The sequence below is a fragment of the Crotalus tigris genome, unplaced genomic scaffold (assembly GCF_016545835.1).
Source record: "Crotalus tigris isolate CLP2741 ecotype Arizona unplaced genomic scaffold, ASM1654583v1 scf7180000020588.15403103151:6194809, whole genome shotgun sequence".
Lineage (NCBI taxonomy): Eukaryota > Metazoa > Chordata > Lepidosauria > Squamata > Viperidae > Crotalus > Crotalus tigris.
In genome coordinates this window covers 5697033-5712348 of record NW_024098092.1, presented here as the reverse complement: position 1 = coordinate 5712348, position 15316 = coordinate 5697033, and the positions used below count along the sequence as shown (strand labels likewise).

Genomic DNA, 15316 nt, shown 5'->3' with positions numbered 1-15316 from the left:
GACCTCCAAGATCCCTTCCAGCCTCCAATTCTATCTTTCTAAGCTGGTGGCTATTCTGAGCAAGACAGTTGCAGGATCTGCCCTTGGAAGCAGTCGCCAGGGTTCTTCTTCCTGTTGCTCTTCGTTGGATCTCAGCAGCTGGATCAGTGAAGACCCAAACGTGCTCCGTGTCAGGCTCCAGCTGTTCCTTAGGCCCTCCCTGTTGACTCTGAGGGGGCTGCACTTTTAAAATAACACAAAAACAGCCCTGGCAGCCACACTTTGTCTTCTGGCCTGCAAGTCCCCCATCCATCCATCTTGGAGCCCTTACGAATCTCTCGTGCAGAAGGTCACCCATCTCCCCAGACGCCCAAACGGCTTTATTTCAAGGCTGCCAAGAAACCTCAGACAGGGCTTGTCTTGTTAAGATTATATATTGTTTTTCTCTGCATGGATCCGGCTGGGTCTCTCCTGCCTCCACTTACGACCACGGTGGAGCCCAAAACTTCTGTTGCTAGGCGAGACCGTTGTTAAGTGAGTTTTGCCCCCATTTGACAACTTTTCCGGACACGGTTGTGAAGTGACTCCCTGCAATTGTTAAATTAGGAACACAAGTTGTCAAGAGAGTCCCGCTTCCCCCTGGCCCCTCGGTGAGAAGAACGACTTGCCTTCAGAAGTTGTGGGTGCTCCATCCCTGGAGGTCCTCAAGGAGAAGCTGGAGGACATTTTGACTGGGGTGGTCCAGGGTCTCTTGCTCGAATAGAGGGTTGGACTAGAAGACCTCCAAGGTCCCTTCCAATCCGATCATTCCAGGTTCTGTGTTCTAATCCCAGCTGAAGCCTGACTTGCCCTGGCCTTTCAGAAAACCGAGGCGTTTCGTCTTCAACCTTGATGTGAAATATAAGCATCTGTGTCGCTTCCCAGTCTGTGCAGTGGGCGAAAAGAGTCCCGGTCATAACAGCGTCGAGAAAGAAGGGGAAAAACACACACACACACACACAACCAACAATGGGCCTGACACAGTTTTCTCTGCTTGTGGGAGAAACAAGTATTCCAATCAGGTGTTTGCAGCCGGCGTCTCCCTGTCCTTCCTTGGCTCCCGTGAATGACAATCGCCCGCCTTTTGATGGAGTTAGATGAAGAGGCCAGAGAAGACTTTGGAGACGCGCAGATCATACGAAATCGGGCGAGGAAGCTGGTGCAGTAGAAGGCGGGAAGGGAACTGAAAACCATCTGGATAGATGAGAGAAGAGGATGGACAGAAAGGAGAAAAGAGAGGAGAGGAGAGGAAAGAGAAGGGAAGGGAAGGAAAGAGCGAAGGGAAAGAGAAAGAGAAAGGAAATGAAAAGGGAAGGGAAGGGAAGGAAAAGAGAAAGGAAGGAGGGAGGAAAGGAAAGGAAAAAAGGAGTGAAAGAAAACAAAACAAAAGGAAAGTTGTTAAGTGAACCCGGCTTCTCCATTGAGTTTGCTCGTCAGATGGTCGCAAAAGGGGATCACTTGAACCCAGGACACTGCAAACGTCACAAACCCGAGGCAGTTGCCAAGCAGGTGAATTTTCTGATCCCTTGACCCGCAGGGATGCTGCGACGGTCGTGTGAAAAAACGGCCCAAAGTCCCTTTTTTCAAGGCCGTTGTAACTCCGAAACAGCCACTAAAGGAAGTGTTGCTAAGCCAAGGATTGCCTGCACAAGCTTTTAAGGATCGGAAGACATCCGAAGCCGACATTGCACCTGGAAGAGGAGGGAGCCAGTGGCGCCCGGACAGATGTGGAGGACTTGGATTTTCGGGGAATCGCAGGGCGAGAGGCGAGTCTGAGATTTATCATCGGGAGCACCTTCTGTTGTAAAAATATCCGGTTAAATTTAGCCTCCTCCGAAACAGGCTGGAATTTGCATCTCAATTTCTCGTGACCTGTTTCCAAGACCGGCTGGACAAATTTGCTTTTCACCTTATTTATTTATGTCTCCCCCTGACTTAGTTCCAATCCTCGCACTTACGACCACTGCAGACTCCCTGTGATCACAGGGTCAAAATTTGGGCACTTGGCAACTGACTCATACTTACGACGGTTGCAGCGTCCTGGGTTTACGTGAACCCTTTTTGCCACCTTCCCACCGTGTGATTCATTTAACAACCGCAGTGACTCGCTTAACAAGTCGCAAAACACCCACCCACATACGCACCCACACAAAATCCCTCCTTTTTCCCTCCCCCAGGTGTAATTTTGACAGGGTGCTGGATTCGAAACTCTCCAGTGACTTTCCAGGGTTGCAAAATTTGCAGTCGCTAAACAGCTCCGCGCAGAAGCTTGACGACAACCTTGTGTGTGTCTCTGTGTGTGTGTGTGTTTGTGTTGTAGTTTTTTTAATCGGGCCCGATTAAGGAGCGAAACACCAGCGTGCGCACTCGCCCGAACTAACTTTAGACAGATCCTCACATCTGTCCTTGCTGCTGCTAGGCAACTGAGCCCAAAGTGCTTAGCTTTGAAAAGTCTCGATTTGAATTCCTTTGTGTGCAGCCTGATTTGTGATGCTAAATTAAGGTTGCCACCTTCCCCCCCCCTTTTGCCCCCCCCCCCCAGCCCTTCCTCTGTAGCAGGCAGGAAGAACATAGCAAGCCAGCATCGGTTTAATTGCTCTCCTTTAAAAAGCTGAAACCACAGAACAGAATAACAGAGTTGGAAGGAACCTTAGAGGTGTTCTAGTCCAACCCCCTGCTCAAGTGGGAGACTTTATTCCATCCTATTCAAATGGCTGTCCGGTCTCTTCATGAAAACCTCCAATCATGGAGCAGTGGCAACCTCTGGAGGGAAGCCCTTCCACTGATTGTTCTCACTACCTGGAAATTCCTCTTTATTTTGAGTATGGATCTCAGAATAGAGAATGCATAGAGCAGAGTTGGAAGGGACCTTGGAAGGTCCTCTAGTCCAACCCCCTGCTCAAGCAGGAGACCCTCCATGTTCCTCTCAAATGGCTGCCCAATCTCTTCTTAAAAACCTCCAGCATCCACAATGTCTGAAGGCAAAGCCGTTCCCCTGGTTAATTGTTCTCACTGTCTGTCCAGATCCTTCTGGATCTTCAGCCTGTCTTCTGGAGTGCTGGCTATTCCTGCCAGCCTGGGGTCATCTGCAAAGGTGATGGTTTCCCCTTCCATACGGGCTTCTGACGAGCGAATTTCACTTTATTTTCAAGCTGAACCCAGAGGTGAAGTGCTCCGTTAGCAAAAAGTCCTCGACCTACGACCATGATCGGGGTTTGTTTAGCAAGTCCTCATATCCAGTTGGGCATGAATCAAAATTACACTTCCGATTGGATCCGGAGGTTCAAATCATTGAAATGAATTGGCATAGGGAGGAATTAGCGAGGGCAACTTAGAATTAAGTAAAAATGCTTCTTCCTGTAATTTCCCTCTGACCCAACCATGTCGGAGTGGGGAGAAGGGATAAATGGCTAATTAGAAGCCATTCATTATCCCGGCTAATGTCGACTTTGAAAGTTGGTCTGGCAGGTTTTTCCATCCAAATGGAATTTCATGATGGAATAGACTTTGGAGGTCCTTTAGCCCAACCCCCTGCTCAAGCAGGAGACCCTAGACGATTCCTGATGGGGTTGGACTAGAGGACCTCCGAGGTCCCATCCATCTCTGTGCTTCTACGATTCCGTGAATCCCCTTGTCTGAATGTGGCACTTTCCCATCAGCTTCACGGATGTCATAGTGAGTCAAGCAGAAGCAAAAAGGGATATTTCGGAAGACTGAACTTGCTTTTTTCCTCTCTAATTAAACTTGTTGTGGGATTAGTGTCAAATGAAGTGGAGAAAAGTGGGCTACAATTTGCAGCTGTTGGGGAAAAACCACAACGGTCGAGGCTTACGAGTTCCTCAGTTCAGAATGTTTCCAGATTCTCGCCTCTTGAAATGGACTCAAGTGTGCTAGTTCGTGAAAATTCAGAATAACAGGGTTCGGAAGGGACCTTGGAGGTCTTCTAGTCCAACCCCCTTATCCCATCCTGCTCAAATGGCTGCCCGGCCTTTTTTTCCAATGCCGTTGTAACTTTGAACAGTCACTAATCAAACTTTTGTAAGCCTAGGACTGCCTGGGCTTATTACTCATTAAATTTCCGTCCCGTCCATCTCCGTTACAAAGTGACTTTGCGTTGAATGCGTGAAGGGAAGGATGCAGAACTGACACGGTCCAGAAGGGATGCGCCTCCATTTTGAGGTAGACTACTCTTGTACAGGGAGGCTCAATTTTGCATTGGGAGGCCATCGAAAGATTGGGTGGCAAATTTTGCCCCAAGTCATACATCTTTTGAAGTTCCTCTGCTTCCCTGCTGTAAAATGACTCCGGAGGAGACTGGCGTCCCGGGCGCTCCCCACTTAACAATGGCAGCACCATCCTAAGCGACTCCTTAGTAACCGTATCCAGGCGAGCATCCTTCCTTGCTGCCCACGGGGGGGGGGGGGAGAGAAATTTGGAGAGACTTCTGTCTGGAAAGGTTGCGAAACCAGGATTGGCAGCCTTCCCCAAGCACCCACGTTCGGCTGGGTGGGTGGGGGGACCAAAAGGTTACTGGGGGGGGTTGCAACCCCCTGGATTGGAACAAGGAACCACATTCATGGCAGGAAGGAAGAGAGAGGATGGTTCCTGTGTTGGGGAAAATTTAGCTCTTAGAAATTATAAATAATGCCGGGCAACCTTAGCAAATTTCCAACTGGAAGTTTTTGTTTTTGAGTGAGAGAGAGAGACAGAATCCAAAGTGGAGTCTACGTTTGTCCTGAGCTGACCTGGAGTTTGCAGCATTATCTTAGCAAGGAGGGAGAAGCATTTTGTACATGCTCAGAGGCTAAGGGAAAGAAAAGAGAGAGAGAGAGAGAGAGAGAGAAAGAGAGAGAAAGAGACAGATAGATGTTCCTTAAACCTGGTTTAAACTCTTGGTGCAAACGGTGGTTTGAGGCTCATCCTGGCCTGTGCAAGCCATCTTTTTCATCCAGTGTGGTTGGGAAGAGTCGGGGTGATGCCATTGAAGCCCCCCTAATTCCTAGCCAGGAGTTGCAGCCGAGGGCAGGAAAAATAAAAGGTGATTCATAGGGACAGATGAAGTAAGCAAATATTTAAATACTTAGCACCGTTCATCGGAGGTGTGAGCTTAGTCATTTGGCAACTTGGCTTCTGACACTTCAGGATTCCTGGATTTGCATAAAATACAGCAAGGAAGCAAAACGGGTCTCTGAATCCATCCCTTAAATCCCCCTTTGCATCTCCAAAAGGCCAGCTTTGTGCCATCGGTCGCTGACTTCATTCTATTGGCAAACCCAGTTCGGGTGACATTAGAGCCCCCTTCCCCCCCCCCCCCGGCGATGGGAGCTCACAGAACTCGCTGGTCAAAGGGGCGGCTGGGATTAGAACAGGGCTGGTTCCACCGATTTTTGTGCACATCCACACAAAACGGATGATCTTTTCCCTCTCCAAATGTAGATCTCTAGCTATAAAGGATAGCTGCAGACAGTGGCTTATTGGTCTAAGCCATTGTTTGTCCAACTTGGTCACTTGAAGATGGGTGGACTTCGACTCCCAGAATTCTCCAGAAAGGAAGGAAGGAAGGAAGGAAGGAAGGAAGGAAGGAAGGAAGGAAGGAAGGAAGAAGGGGAGAGAAGGGAGGCAGAGAGGGAAGGAGGAAAGAAAGAATAAAGGAAGGAAGGAAGGAAGGAAGGAAGGAAGGAAGGAAGGAAGGAAGGAAGGGAGAGGAGGGAGGGAGGGAGGGAGGAAAGAAAGAGTAAAGGAAGGGAGGGAGGGAGAGAGAGAGAGAGAGAGAGAGAGAGAGAGAGAGAGAGAGAGAGAGAGAGAGAGAGGAAGAAGGGGGGCTTGGACACCCAGTGCTTTTCCAAAAAGGGCTGGCAAATATATATCTCTAAATGCCCAGGAACACCAAAAATTGCAATAAAAATTCTGGGCTTCTTCCAATATATAAAATAAACTGAGCTGAGCTATTCATTGCCTTCTATATTATTTAGGCCCTGCTTTGAGAGGCAGGGAGCTTTATTTTTGAGGGGATGGGGATATAAACTCGCCTGCCGCATCCTTCAAAAATAAAAGTAACTTTTCTTCAATTTCAGGCTACTTTTCCCGGTCTTAAGTAACCGGTTTTGAGTTGAACGAGGCCTCGCAGTTCATTCCGGGGATCCCCCGGCGTCCTGGTGGTCGCCTGGCCGGGGCGGATGGGCCCCGGAGTCCACGTGTCTCTCCTCCAGCACCCGGCTGGTCCCCCGGTCCCCCGGCTGAGGCAGATGGGCCCCGGAGTGCCCCTTCTTCGGGCTGGCCCCGCGTGCCCCCCCGCCCCGCGGCCACGGGGCTGGGTGGGTGAAGGCGGATAAGGGGGTTCGCGCCCCCCCGGCTCCCGGGGCTGACGTCAGGCGGGGCTGGGCCACGCGGCGTCGGCAGCGTCGGAGCCAGCCAGAGCCACCGGCGGGGCTGCAGCGGCGCAGCTGCCGAGCCAGCCAGCCAGCGGAGGGAAGCGGCGGCGGCGGCGGCGGCGGGCATCGGGCATCGGGCGCCGCCTGGATGCTCTGCGGAGGAGCCGGAGGAGGCCCGGCTGACCCCAGGCGCCCCCGGCCAGGCTGAGCCCTCGCCCGCCGCCCCCCTCCCATGAGCCCGGGCGCCTGCCGGGGGGCGGCTCGCGCCCCCCACTCGGGCCGGCTCCGGCGCCCCCGCTGACCCCTCGCCTGCCCGGGACACTTCCGCGGCGGCGGCGGCGGCGGCGGCGCCTTTGGGGGGAGGCGGGGGTCGCCCCCACTTTCGCTCTCTCGCTCTCGCTTTCGCTTCGCCGGCCGGCTGCAGCGGCGACCCCCCCCCGCCCGTCTCGGCGACCGCAGGCGTGACAATGTGGATGCGGTGGGCTCCGGCGACCAGGTAAGGGGCTGCCCCGGGCGGGGGGCGACCGCCTCTCCCAACTTGCCCGGCTCCGAGCGGGGGTCGTGGCGGGGGGCGGGCGGCGACCCTCACTCTCACTTTCCGGAGGGGGCTTCCCAGGCAGGCGGCGAGGGTGGGGGCGCCGCCGCCGGCCCCCGGAGGCTGCCCCCCGGGAAGGCTGCGTGGGGCCGCCCTCCTCCCGGCCGCCGAGCCCCCTCCGGGCAGCGCCCGGGCCGGTGTGCAGCCGAACGTCACGCGTGTCGCCCCGGCCGCTGCCAAGGACTTGCCCTCCACGGGGGCCGCCTCCGACGGGCAGCCAGACGCGGACAAGGCGAGCCTTAAGTTGCTGGGCTGTTTATGCAACAGCCTGCCACGCACGCACCCACACATGTGCCCGGGGACTGGGGCGCGGGGGGGGAAACTGGGCCCATTTGCACCACCACTCTTTTTGGGGGGTGGGAGAGGGGGAGTAGGTTGGACCCCGGCCAGACCCGAGAGAAGTTGGCTTGGCGGAAAAATCCCTCTGCCCCCGCCCCCGCGGGGCGCGCGAGCCAACCCGGGTACGTGTGAAGGTGAACCTGCTCCCCTGTTCCCGGGGCAGCCGCGCGCGCGCGTGTGTGTAAGGGAGCGTGGCGGGCATTGTTCGCCCCCTTCCCACGTCCTCCCCGCCTCCCTCCCGGGTGGGATGCAGCAGACTGTGCGGGGTCTCCAGGACCCCTTGGAGAACTCCCCTGGAGGAGGGCGCCGTTCAGACGACCAAACTGGGCCGAGCTGAGACCCAGGGCTAATTCCGACGCTGGGGTTTGGGTGGTCCGATGCCGCCCATCGGTCTTAGACACCGACTGCCTCGGAATCGGGGTTATCTCCTAAAAGCTGAACATTGTGGAGGTTTTCCAGGAGAAACTGGACAATCAGGGAGTTGGACTAGATGACCTCCAAGGTCCCTTCCAGCCCTACCCTTCCATATTTCATCCTTGACTCTGAAAAATGAATTAAACTCACGCGTTCTTTGCGCCTCTCAAAATCCGGGTGGGCGAAGTGCGCAGTAGGATGAAGGTCGTCTTATTCGGGCAGTTTCCGAAGAAGATAATCTAATACTGATAGATAATAGATAACAATTTAATACTAATACACAGCATCTTTTCTTCGTGCAAAGAACGGGGTTTTCCTGCCTCGTTGTGTGTGTCGAATACCAACTGTAAACATCGTCCAGCGTCTTCTTTCTTTCTCTTTTCTTAAAAAAAAAAAGGGGGGGGGAATAAATCGAGATGTTTTGTGTTTTTTTAGGGAGGGTGTTTAAGATTGGTCCGGCATGCTAGTTTCATCCTATTTATGTGAGGCTTGCTTGAAATCTCTACCTTCTCCATACTTGCCCTGAACTTGACACAGAAAAAAAATTGCCTTCTTCAGAGGCTGCCCTGCTCGCCTCTTGTGTGTGCTTGTGGGTCCATTCGTGATTTTTTCTTTTTTTGAATGCCAAGCACCAGAAAAGCCCTGACCCCTGCCGGGGGGGAGGTAGGGTGGGGGGAGTGAAGCCTCGTCAAATATCCGATTTTTACAAGGCTTGCAAAGTCTTGTGCAGGATTCACAAGGCTGACTTATTCCAGTCTGGCCCCCTTCTGCTGTTTCCAGGGAGGACAGGCACCCCCCCTCCCTTTCTCCCACCCACCCTGGATTTATTATTTCTAAGAAGAAAATCTTAATCAGGGCTGGCTTTTAACCCCCTCCTTGCCTGGGCTGGCAGCCGACTCAATGCTGACAAAATTAAAATAATAATAATAAAAACCAGGCTCTCCCCTCCCCATCTGCTCTCAGCGGGACTCCTTGCCTGCTCCAGGCTACATTTTTAACCCAATTTTTGAAAAACGGGGACAGGGGCCAGACCCTGTGAAAGTCCAAGGAAGCATTTTGGGGGCGCAAAGCGTGAACCCAACCGGGCGATTCTGGTGATGAATAAGCAGCTGATTCCCCCAGCAAGGCGTTGGGGATCAGATCTGTGGACACGGCGGCGGGTGATTGATTGAGCGGCTGGAGTGATCCGCTGGGCTGGCAGAGAGAGAGAGGGGGGGGGTCCAAGAGAAAAAATAACCAGGACACGAATTGAGAAGCAACTCTCAGCCAGTCCAGACGGAGGTTTAAATGGGAAAGTTAAGGAAAGGACTGGATCAAATCCTGCATTTTTTTGCACATCTGCTCTTGGGCTTTGGGGCGAATGGACAGAAGCAGAGAAATCGGTCACAAACCCTTCAACTCTTTATCCCAGGGTGTCTTTGCAGCAGCAAAACTGCGTTTGGGAAAAGCTCAGCCAGTTGCAGGCGATGCCAAGACGCAGGAAAAAAAGAAAGAAAAGAAAGGCATTTTGGTTTGAGGATGATTTTGGCTGGGCTTTGACCGATGCAAAAGAGAGACTTAGCACCCTGGGCGATTAACCTAGCCTACTGTCTTAAACTATGGTTTAATATGACCTAAGCAGAAGCGGAATCTCTCTGAATGTTGCAGTAGGGCTGAGATTTGAACCCGAAACCCCCTTGCGGACTATTTTGTGTGTCTGTTTGCAACAGGGCTGTTGGTCTGTAGGGGTTTTTTTTGTAAAGCTGGTTTGCAAGTTTCTGGGCTCAGTTGGCATGCAGGAGGCTAGAGAAGGACTGACCTTGGTTGGATTCAATCAAGGTGTTTCCAGTGTCTATGTTGGCTTGTGTTCAGCTCCATGACAACGGCCTCTCCCTCCTCGGGTGCAGCAGAAGGACGCTGGGAAACACAACCGGCCATTGTATTCTCATCAAGATGTGAAGAGTGTTCATTTTTTTCGGACGGCCTGGTGCCTGTTTTTAAAGAAATGGCAAAAGTCTAGGCGCAGAAAATTGACAACAACAACAAAAAAACTCCTAAACAGCGTTGGTTTTTCAAAGCCACGAGCCAAGTTTTCATTCCTGGAATCTGAATTGTGGTTTGGAATGTTTGGAATTATGAATGATTTTATAAGATCAGGTGGTTTAGGATTTCTTCCTTCTAAGATTAGTCTCCTTTTCTGCCTTTTTTTGTTTTTAAAAAGAGGATGTTATTGTATGTTTATATGAGATGAACATTGGGGCTTTTTTGGCAACCCAAAACCCAAACTGCTCAACGCCACATTTTCCATGACAAAAACAGGCTGATTTCCACACAAGCCACAAAACAGAGGTACAATGGAGCCCCAAAATATCCCTTGCTAAGCGAGACACTTGTGAAGTGAGTTTTGCCCCAGTTTATCATCTTCCTTGCCACAGTTGTTAAATGAGTCACACCGTCGTTAAGCGAATCAGGCTCCCTCATTGACTTTGCTTGTCAGACGGTCGCAAAAGGGGATCACGTGCCCCCCCCAGGACGCTGTGACCGTCACGAAGATGAGTTAGTGACCAAGCATCCGAATTTGGATCCCGACCATCGGGAATGGCGCAGCAGTCGTTAAGTGTGAAAAATGGTCACAAGTGCTTTTGTGACTTTGAACGGTCACTAAATGAACCTGTTAAGTGGAGGACTGGCTGTACTTGCAAATGTCTCACTTAGTAACAGAATTTGGGGCTCTCTTTTGGTCATACGCCGAGACTACCTGCATGCTGCATTGTATAATCATGATCCCTCGGATATTCGCTTGAAGTTCGAATTCACCCGTATTTCCAGCATATTTGGAAAACGTCGGGACGAAAGGATGATTTACAGCCTCATTCACAGAATCATCTCATTGTGAAAAATGCAAGTAATTGTATTTTTCCCCCCTTCTTTTTTATTGTAATGCTTGGGTTAAAAGAAGGGTGAAGCACTCCAGAAGACCAGCTTATTGCTAATTAAGTTTTTCAATCATCTGCTTATAGCCAGAATTCCAGAATAGCAAGAGAGTCAATTAAAACAGCTTTGATTCCCACAGTTGGGTCCAGACGGGTTAGCAGCCTCTAAAAACCGAATTACGGACAGCATCGAAGTGTTATTTTGAAATGTGCTTTTAAAAAAAGACAATTAAAGAGGTGGTTTTTTTTTTTTAAGCGGATAATAAGGATGGGCAATTGAATTAAAGAGCTGGCTAACTTCATCCTGATTAATCAGTGGTTCTAGGTCTTAATGAATATTGAAGATGCTTCTTGGAATAAGAGGAAGCGGATTTTATATATATAAAAAGATTTTATTTATATAAAATCTTTTATTGGGCGCTTTCTTGAACTTTGTGCTGGAAGCGTCATAGGAGGAGAGGCTGCATTCCCTTCAGTTCTGTTTAATATTCATAAGTTTGTGGGGTCCTTGTTGCCCGCCCAACATGGCTGTTTTCTTGCAGACGTTTCATTACCAAACTAGGTGACATCATCCATGCTAGAAGGGAGTGGGGGTTTGTAAGGAGGAGGAAGAGGAGGAGGACACAAAGACCCAGAAACCACACCGCGGCCTCAATTTGTGTGTCCAAAGGGGCTGAGAGACACATTAAGGCTCATCCTTCTCTCCCTAGAGTGTGTGCATTTGTGTGTGTGTGTGTGTGTTGCCGCACCCCTGCTTGGAAGCGGGCCCTTCCTCCTGAAGGATCTCCCCCAAACACTGGCCGTTTTGTCCCAGGGCAGACAGACAGTTGCGGTTTTCATCGGATGGAGGACCAGCCCCCACCCCTTCCTCTGCCTCTCCCACGTTCAAACCGCGTCTGGTGGAAACAAGGCCGTGTTGTCTTCCCTGGAATGTGCACCTGCTTCACACATTCAGTGCCTCGGGTCTCCCAGGAGCCCCCCCCCCGACGGTTGCCAGAGGGGTAGCAGCGAGTCAAGAGGAAGATCAGAAGAGATCAGAAGGGTTTTCATCCTCAGAAGTCATTGATAGAATCTTGTGGGTGGAAGGGGCCTTGGAGGTCCTCTAGTCCAGCCCCCTGCTCAAGCGGGAGACTCTAGACCATTTCAATCAATCAATCAATCAAAGAACAGTACTGGAAGGGACCTTGGAGGTCTTCTAGTCCAACCCCCTGGTCAAGCCAGAGACTCTAGACCATATCAATCAATCAATCAATCAATCAATCAAAGAACAGTACTGGAAGGGACCTTGGAGGTCTTCTAGTCCAACCCCCTGGTCAAGCCAGAGACTCTAGACCATTTCAATCAATCAATCAAATAGTACTGGAAGGGACCTTGGAGGTCTTCTAGTCCAACCCCCTGGTCAAGCGAGAGACTCTAGACCATATCAATCAATCAATCAATCAATCAATCAATCAATCAATCAAAGAACAGTACTGGAAGGGACCTTGGAGGTCTTCTAGTCCAACCCCCTGGTCAAGCCAGAGACTCTAGTCTAGACCATTTCAATCAATCAATCAATCAATCAATCAATCAATCAATCAATCAATCAGAATAGAGCTGGAAGGGGCCTTGCAGGTCTTCCAGTCCAACCCCCCCCCCCCGATCAATTAATCCGTGGAAAGGCTTGCCTCCAGACAGTGTAGCTGTTCCATTGCTGGAGGTTTTCAAAAACAGACTGAAAGAGCTATTTGACCGGGATTATATAAGCAGGGGGTTGGACTAGAAGACCTCCAGGGTCCCTCCCATCCAATCAGGATTCTGATATTCCGAAGGTAGGTTTGGAAGTCTAAAGAACCACCCAGGAAAAGGAAAGGAATAGCAAACAGCTTCTTTATTAGTGTCCCAGGAAGCTACATTCATCCCTCCCTTGATATCACCAGAAATCGACCTTGATCTGACAGAGATTCCACCTTTGCTTTAAATCAAGATCTGTTCAACCCATTTTGGAATGGGCGAAGATAATTTTATGTAAAAATCCTCCGGCTGTTTCCAAGCGAGAAATACAGGATGGAAAAGTCCTTTCATTTTGTGATTATATTTGATACCAGAGAGAGAATCAAGGTCATGTCCTTGTTGAGGTTGATTCATGGACTTTTATATCGCCAAGAACTGAACAAAAAACCAAATAAAAATGAAATACGCACCCAAACAGACCAGGGAATAGAAGTTCATTGTGTTCCACCACGTTGAAGGGGCTTCCTGAAAAAAATTAAGTGGCGCGCCATTGTGGGATACAGATGGTCCTTGACTTGACAACAATTTGTTGTTAAACAGCACTGGTTCAGTTAAAGACTATGGCGAGAAAGGTCGTAAAATGGAGCAAAGCTCACTTAGCAAATTTCTCTAGATTTGGGGCTCAACTGTGGTCACACACTGAAGACCACTTTAAAAAAATCGGCGTTTGTATATAAAGCACATTAATTTAATTCACAGATGTCGAATTGTATAGCGTGTGACTTCGCCCAGATTTCACGAGACTTACGCAGCCTTGCCCTCTCCCTGGAGACCTCTCGCCATCCCAAATGTGACTTGTCACATCACACATTCTTTCGAGATGTCGCACAATTTCGACCTTCTGCCACGAGGTCCCAGGAGACCGCATGTGAAAATTGGATCGTGACATTCAACCAGATGGATCGGAAGGATGCCGGCTGGTTCCCTCCTCCTTTAATTTTCATTTGAGCAAAGATGGATATCTCTGCAGGCTTTTTGAGATGCCTCCTCAAGCCATCTCAGTCGTCTTCGCCACGTGGGCTCCTGAATGCCACATCGTTCTTGCACCAAACGCGAGGAGTTATGGGCTTAGTCTGGTCAACAGACCTGGATTCAGCTTGAATCCTGGTTTCCGAGGCCTCAACTTTGTCTGTCTAATTTGCTCCAATCTAATTCCTGCGTCGGCGTCTCCGCTGGTTCTCAGATGTTTGCCAGATGGAGACAGGTCTCCCGTGGCTTTGATTTCCATCCTGCTGCTTGCTTAATGGATGATTTCTTCTCCATTAGATCGCTTCTGCCTGATCCTGCTAAATCCAAATTCCTCGCTCCCTCCTCAAGCGTCCTTCATCCTACAAAGTGAGCAGGCTCGGTTTGCCAGCAGTTACGCCATTTCCCCCCACAAATCCAGACTGAATTCTCAATGTCTTCCCACCGTGGGTAAGGTCCCCATCTATAGATATTTTTCGCTGCTCTTTCAACGGTTCTGTTTCCCTGGAGAAAAGTTGGAGTTTGGCACAAATCAAGCTACTATCTTTTGTGTTTCGGGGGTGTGTGCGTGTGCGCGCTACCTGCCAACGAACCTGGAAAACACCCACGGGAATCTTTCCCACCTGGAGAGCCATGTGGATGGAAGAGCGAGCATGGGTGTGCGAGATGGTGTGTGCAAGAGAGGAAGCCAGCTGAAGCCCTCTGGGATGGACAAATGTCTTGGCTGGGCCAAGGACTCCTCAGCTCCCCCACCTCAGGAGTTGTGGGGTCTTTCGCCACCATTTTTAAGGTTTTTGGGCACTGTCTTCCTGGGAAATCTGGGCCTTAACACACTAATGAGACAACGACAGTTTCATAGGTCTAGCGAGAAACTGTGGCGTTGGAGGTGCCATCACATCTCGGGACTGTCTTGCTGATGACGCGGGCCCAGCCATTGGCTCATAATTTGTGTCGATTTCAAGGATGACTTTGCAGTCGCGGCAATCTCCTTTGTCCAACAGACTCTTCAAAACGTCTTCCAGATCAGGAGAGGTCAAGTAACAACAGAGGTTTGGGGCTCCATTGTGGACATAATTTGAGGACTTCCTGAACTTGAAATATCCAATTATTGTCAGACTGGCTGTCCTTTTGGTGAAATAACCTTGGCTGAATCGTTAAGGCAGCCTCAACCGGCTCAGTTTTCTTCTTTATCAAGGTGACAAACTCACCTTCAAATCTACGGTTAATTTATCTAACCAGGTTGTCGTGGCCTTTGAAGAGAGAGAAAGAGAGAGAAATTAATAATAACGCACAAATGTACATAACTGAGAACTGTGGCAGCCATTTGCTCTTCTCTGTCCTTCTCCCAAAGTTCTTCAGATGTTCTTCATCCAACGTGGTGATGGATGGGTCATTGGAGAGTTCTCCAGGGCTGTGTGTATGTTGTCTTTCCTCCCTCCCTCCCTTCTTCCTTTCTCACCTTCCTTCCTTCCTCCCTTTTTTCCTCTCCTTCCTTCCTTCCTTCCTCCTCCCTCCTTTCCTTTCTCTCCTTTCTTTCTTCCTTCCTTCCTCCCTCCCTCCCTCCCTTCCCTCTCTCCGTCCCTTAGAGCAAGAGAAAGCCGCCCCCCCAAGGCTGACAGTTCCCCCCTCTCCTGCCTTTGTTTTGATCTACAAAAAAAGTCAGCCTTGTGCAGTTGCAGACTCGGGAGGGCTAAAAAAAAAAAAAAATCACTGCATTAGCTGGTTCCCATCCTGGAGGCCACAAAAAAGTATGAACATGATTCTCTCCTAGTCAGAACAATTTAAAACTGAAAATTGTCTTCCGTGCGACAAACCTTCATTTATCCATCCTCCTTGCTTTGCTCTCTTTTCTCCACGATTCCTCCAGTTTTTGCCAGCCTTGCCTGGAAAACATGTTAACGATTGTACAGATAGTCCCTGACTTACAA

General features: G+C 50.3%; 2 protein-coding genes across 3 annotated transcripts in view; one reads left to right on the top strand and one right to left on the bottom strand.

Moving 5' to 3' along the window:
* Window positions 1-397: 397 nt before the first annotated feature.
* The window catches only part of NPHP4 (nephrocystin 4), a 124794-nt gene continuing 109875 nt past the window's right edge, over window positions 398-15316 (bottom strand). Inside the window, exons 37-39 of the transcript XR_005559678.1 lie at window positions 9536-9707; window positions 7888-7982; window positions 398-1212 (exon numbers count right to left, since the gene is read on the bottom strand). The gene's annotated coding sequence lies outside the window, so the exon portion shown is untranslated. The remainder of the gene's footprint in view (window positions 1213-7887; window positions 7983-9535; window positions 9708-15316) is intronic.
* AJAP1 (adherens junctions associated protein 1) overlaps window positions 6452-15316 on the top strand; it is a 32874-nt gene continuing 24009 nt past the window's right edge. Inside the window, exon 1 of one of the 2 annotated variants that reach the window (XM_039367383.1) lies at window positions 6452-6885. In XM_039367383.1, the coding sequence (XP_039223317.1) occupies window positions 6857-6885 (29 nt within the window). In that variant the 5' untranslated portion in view covers window positions 6452-6856. The remainder of the gene's footprint in view (window positions 6886-15316) is intronic. The other variant, XM_039367382.1, reaches the window with a different exon arrangement.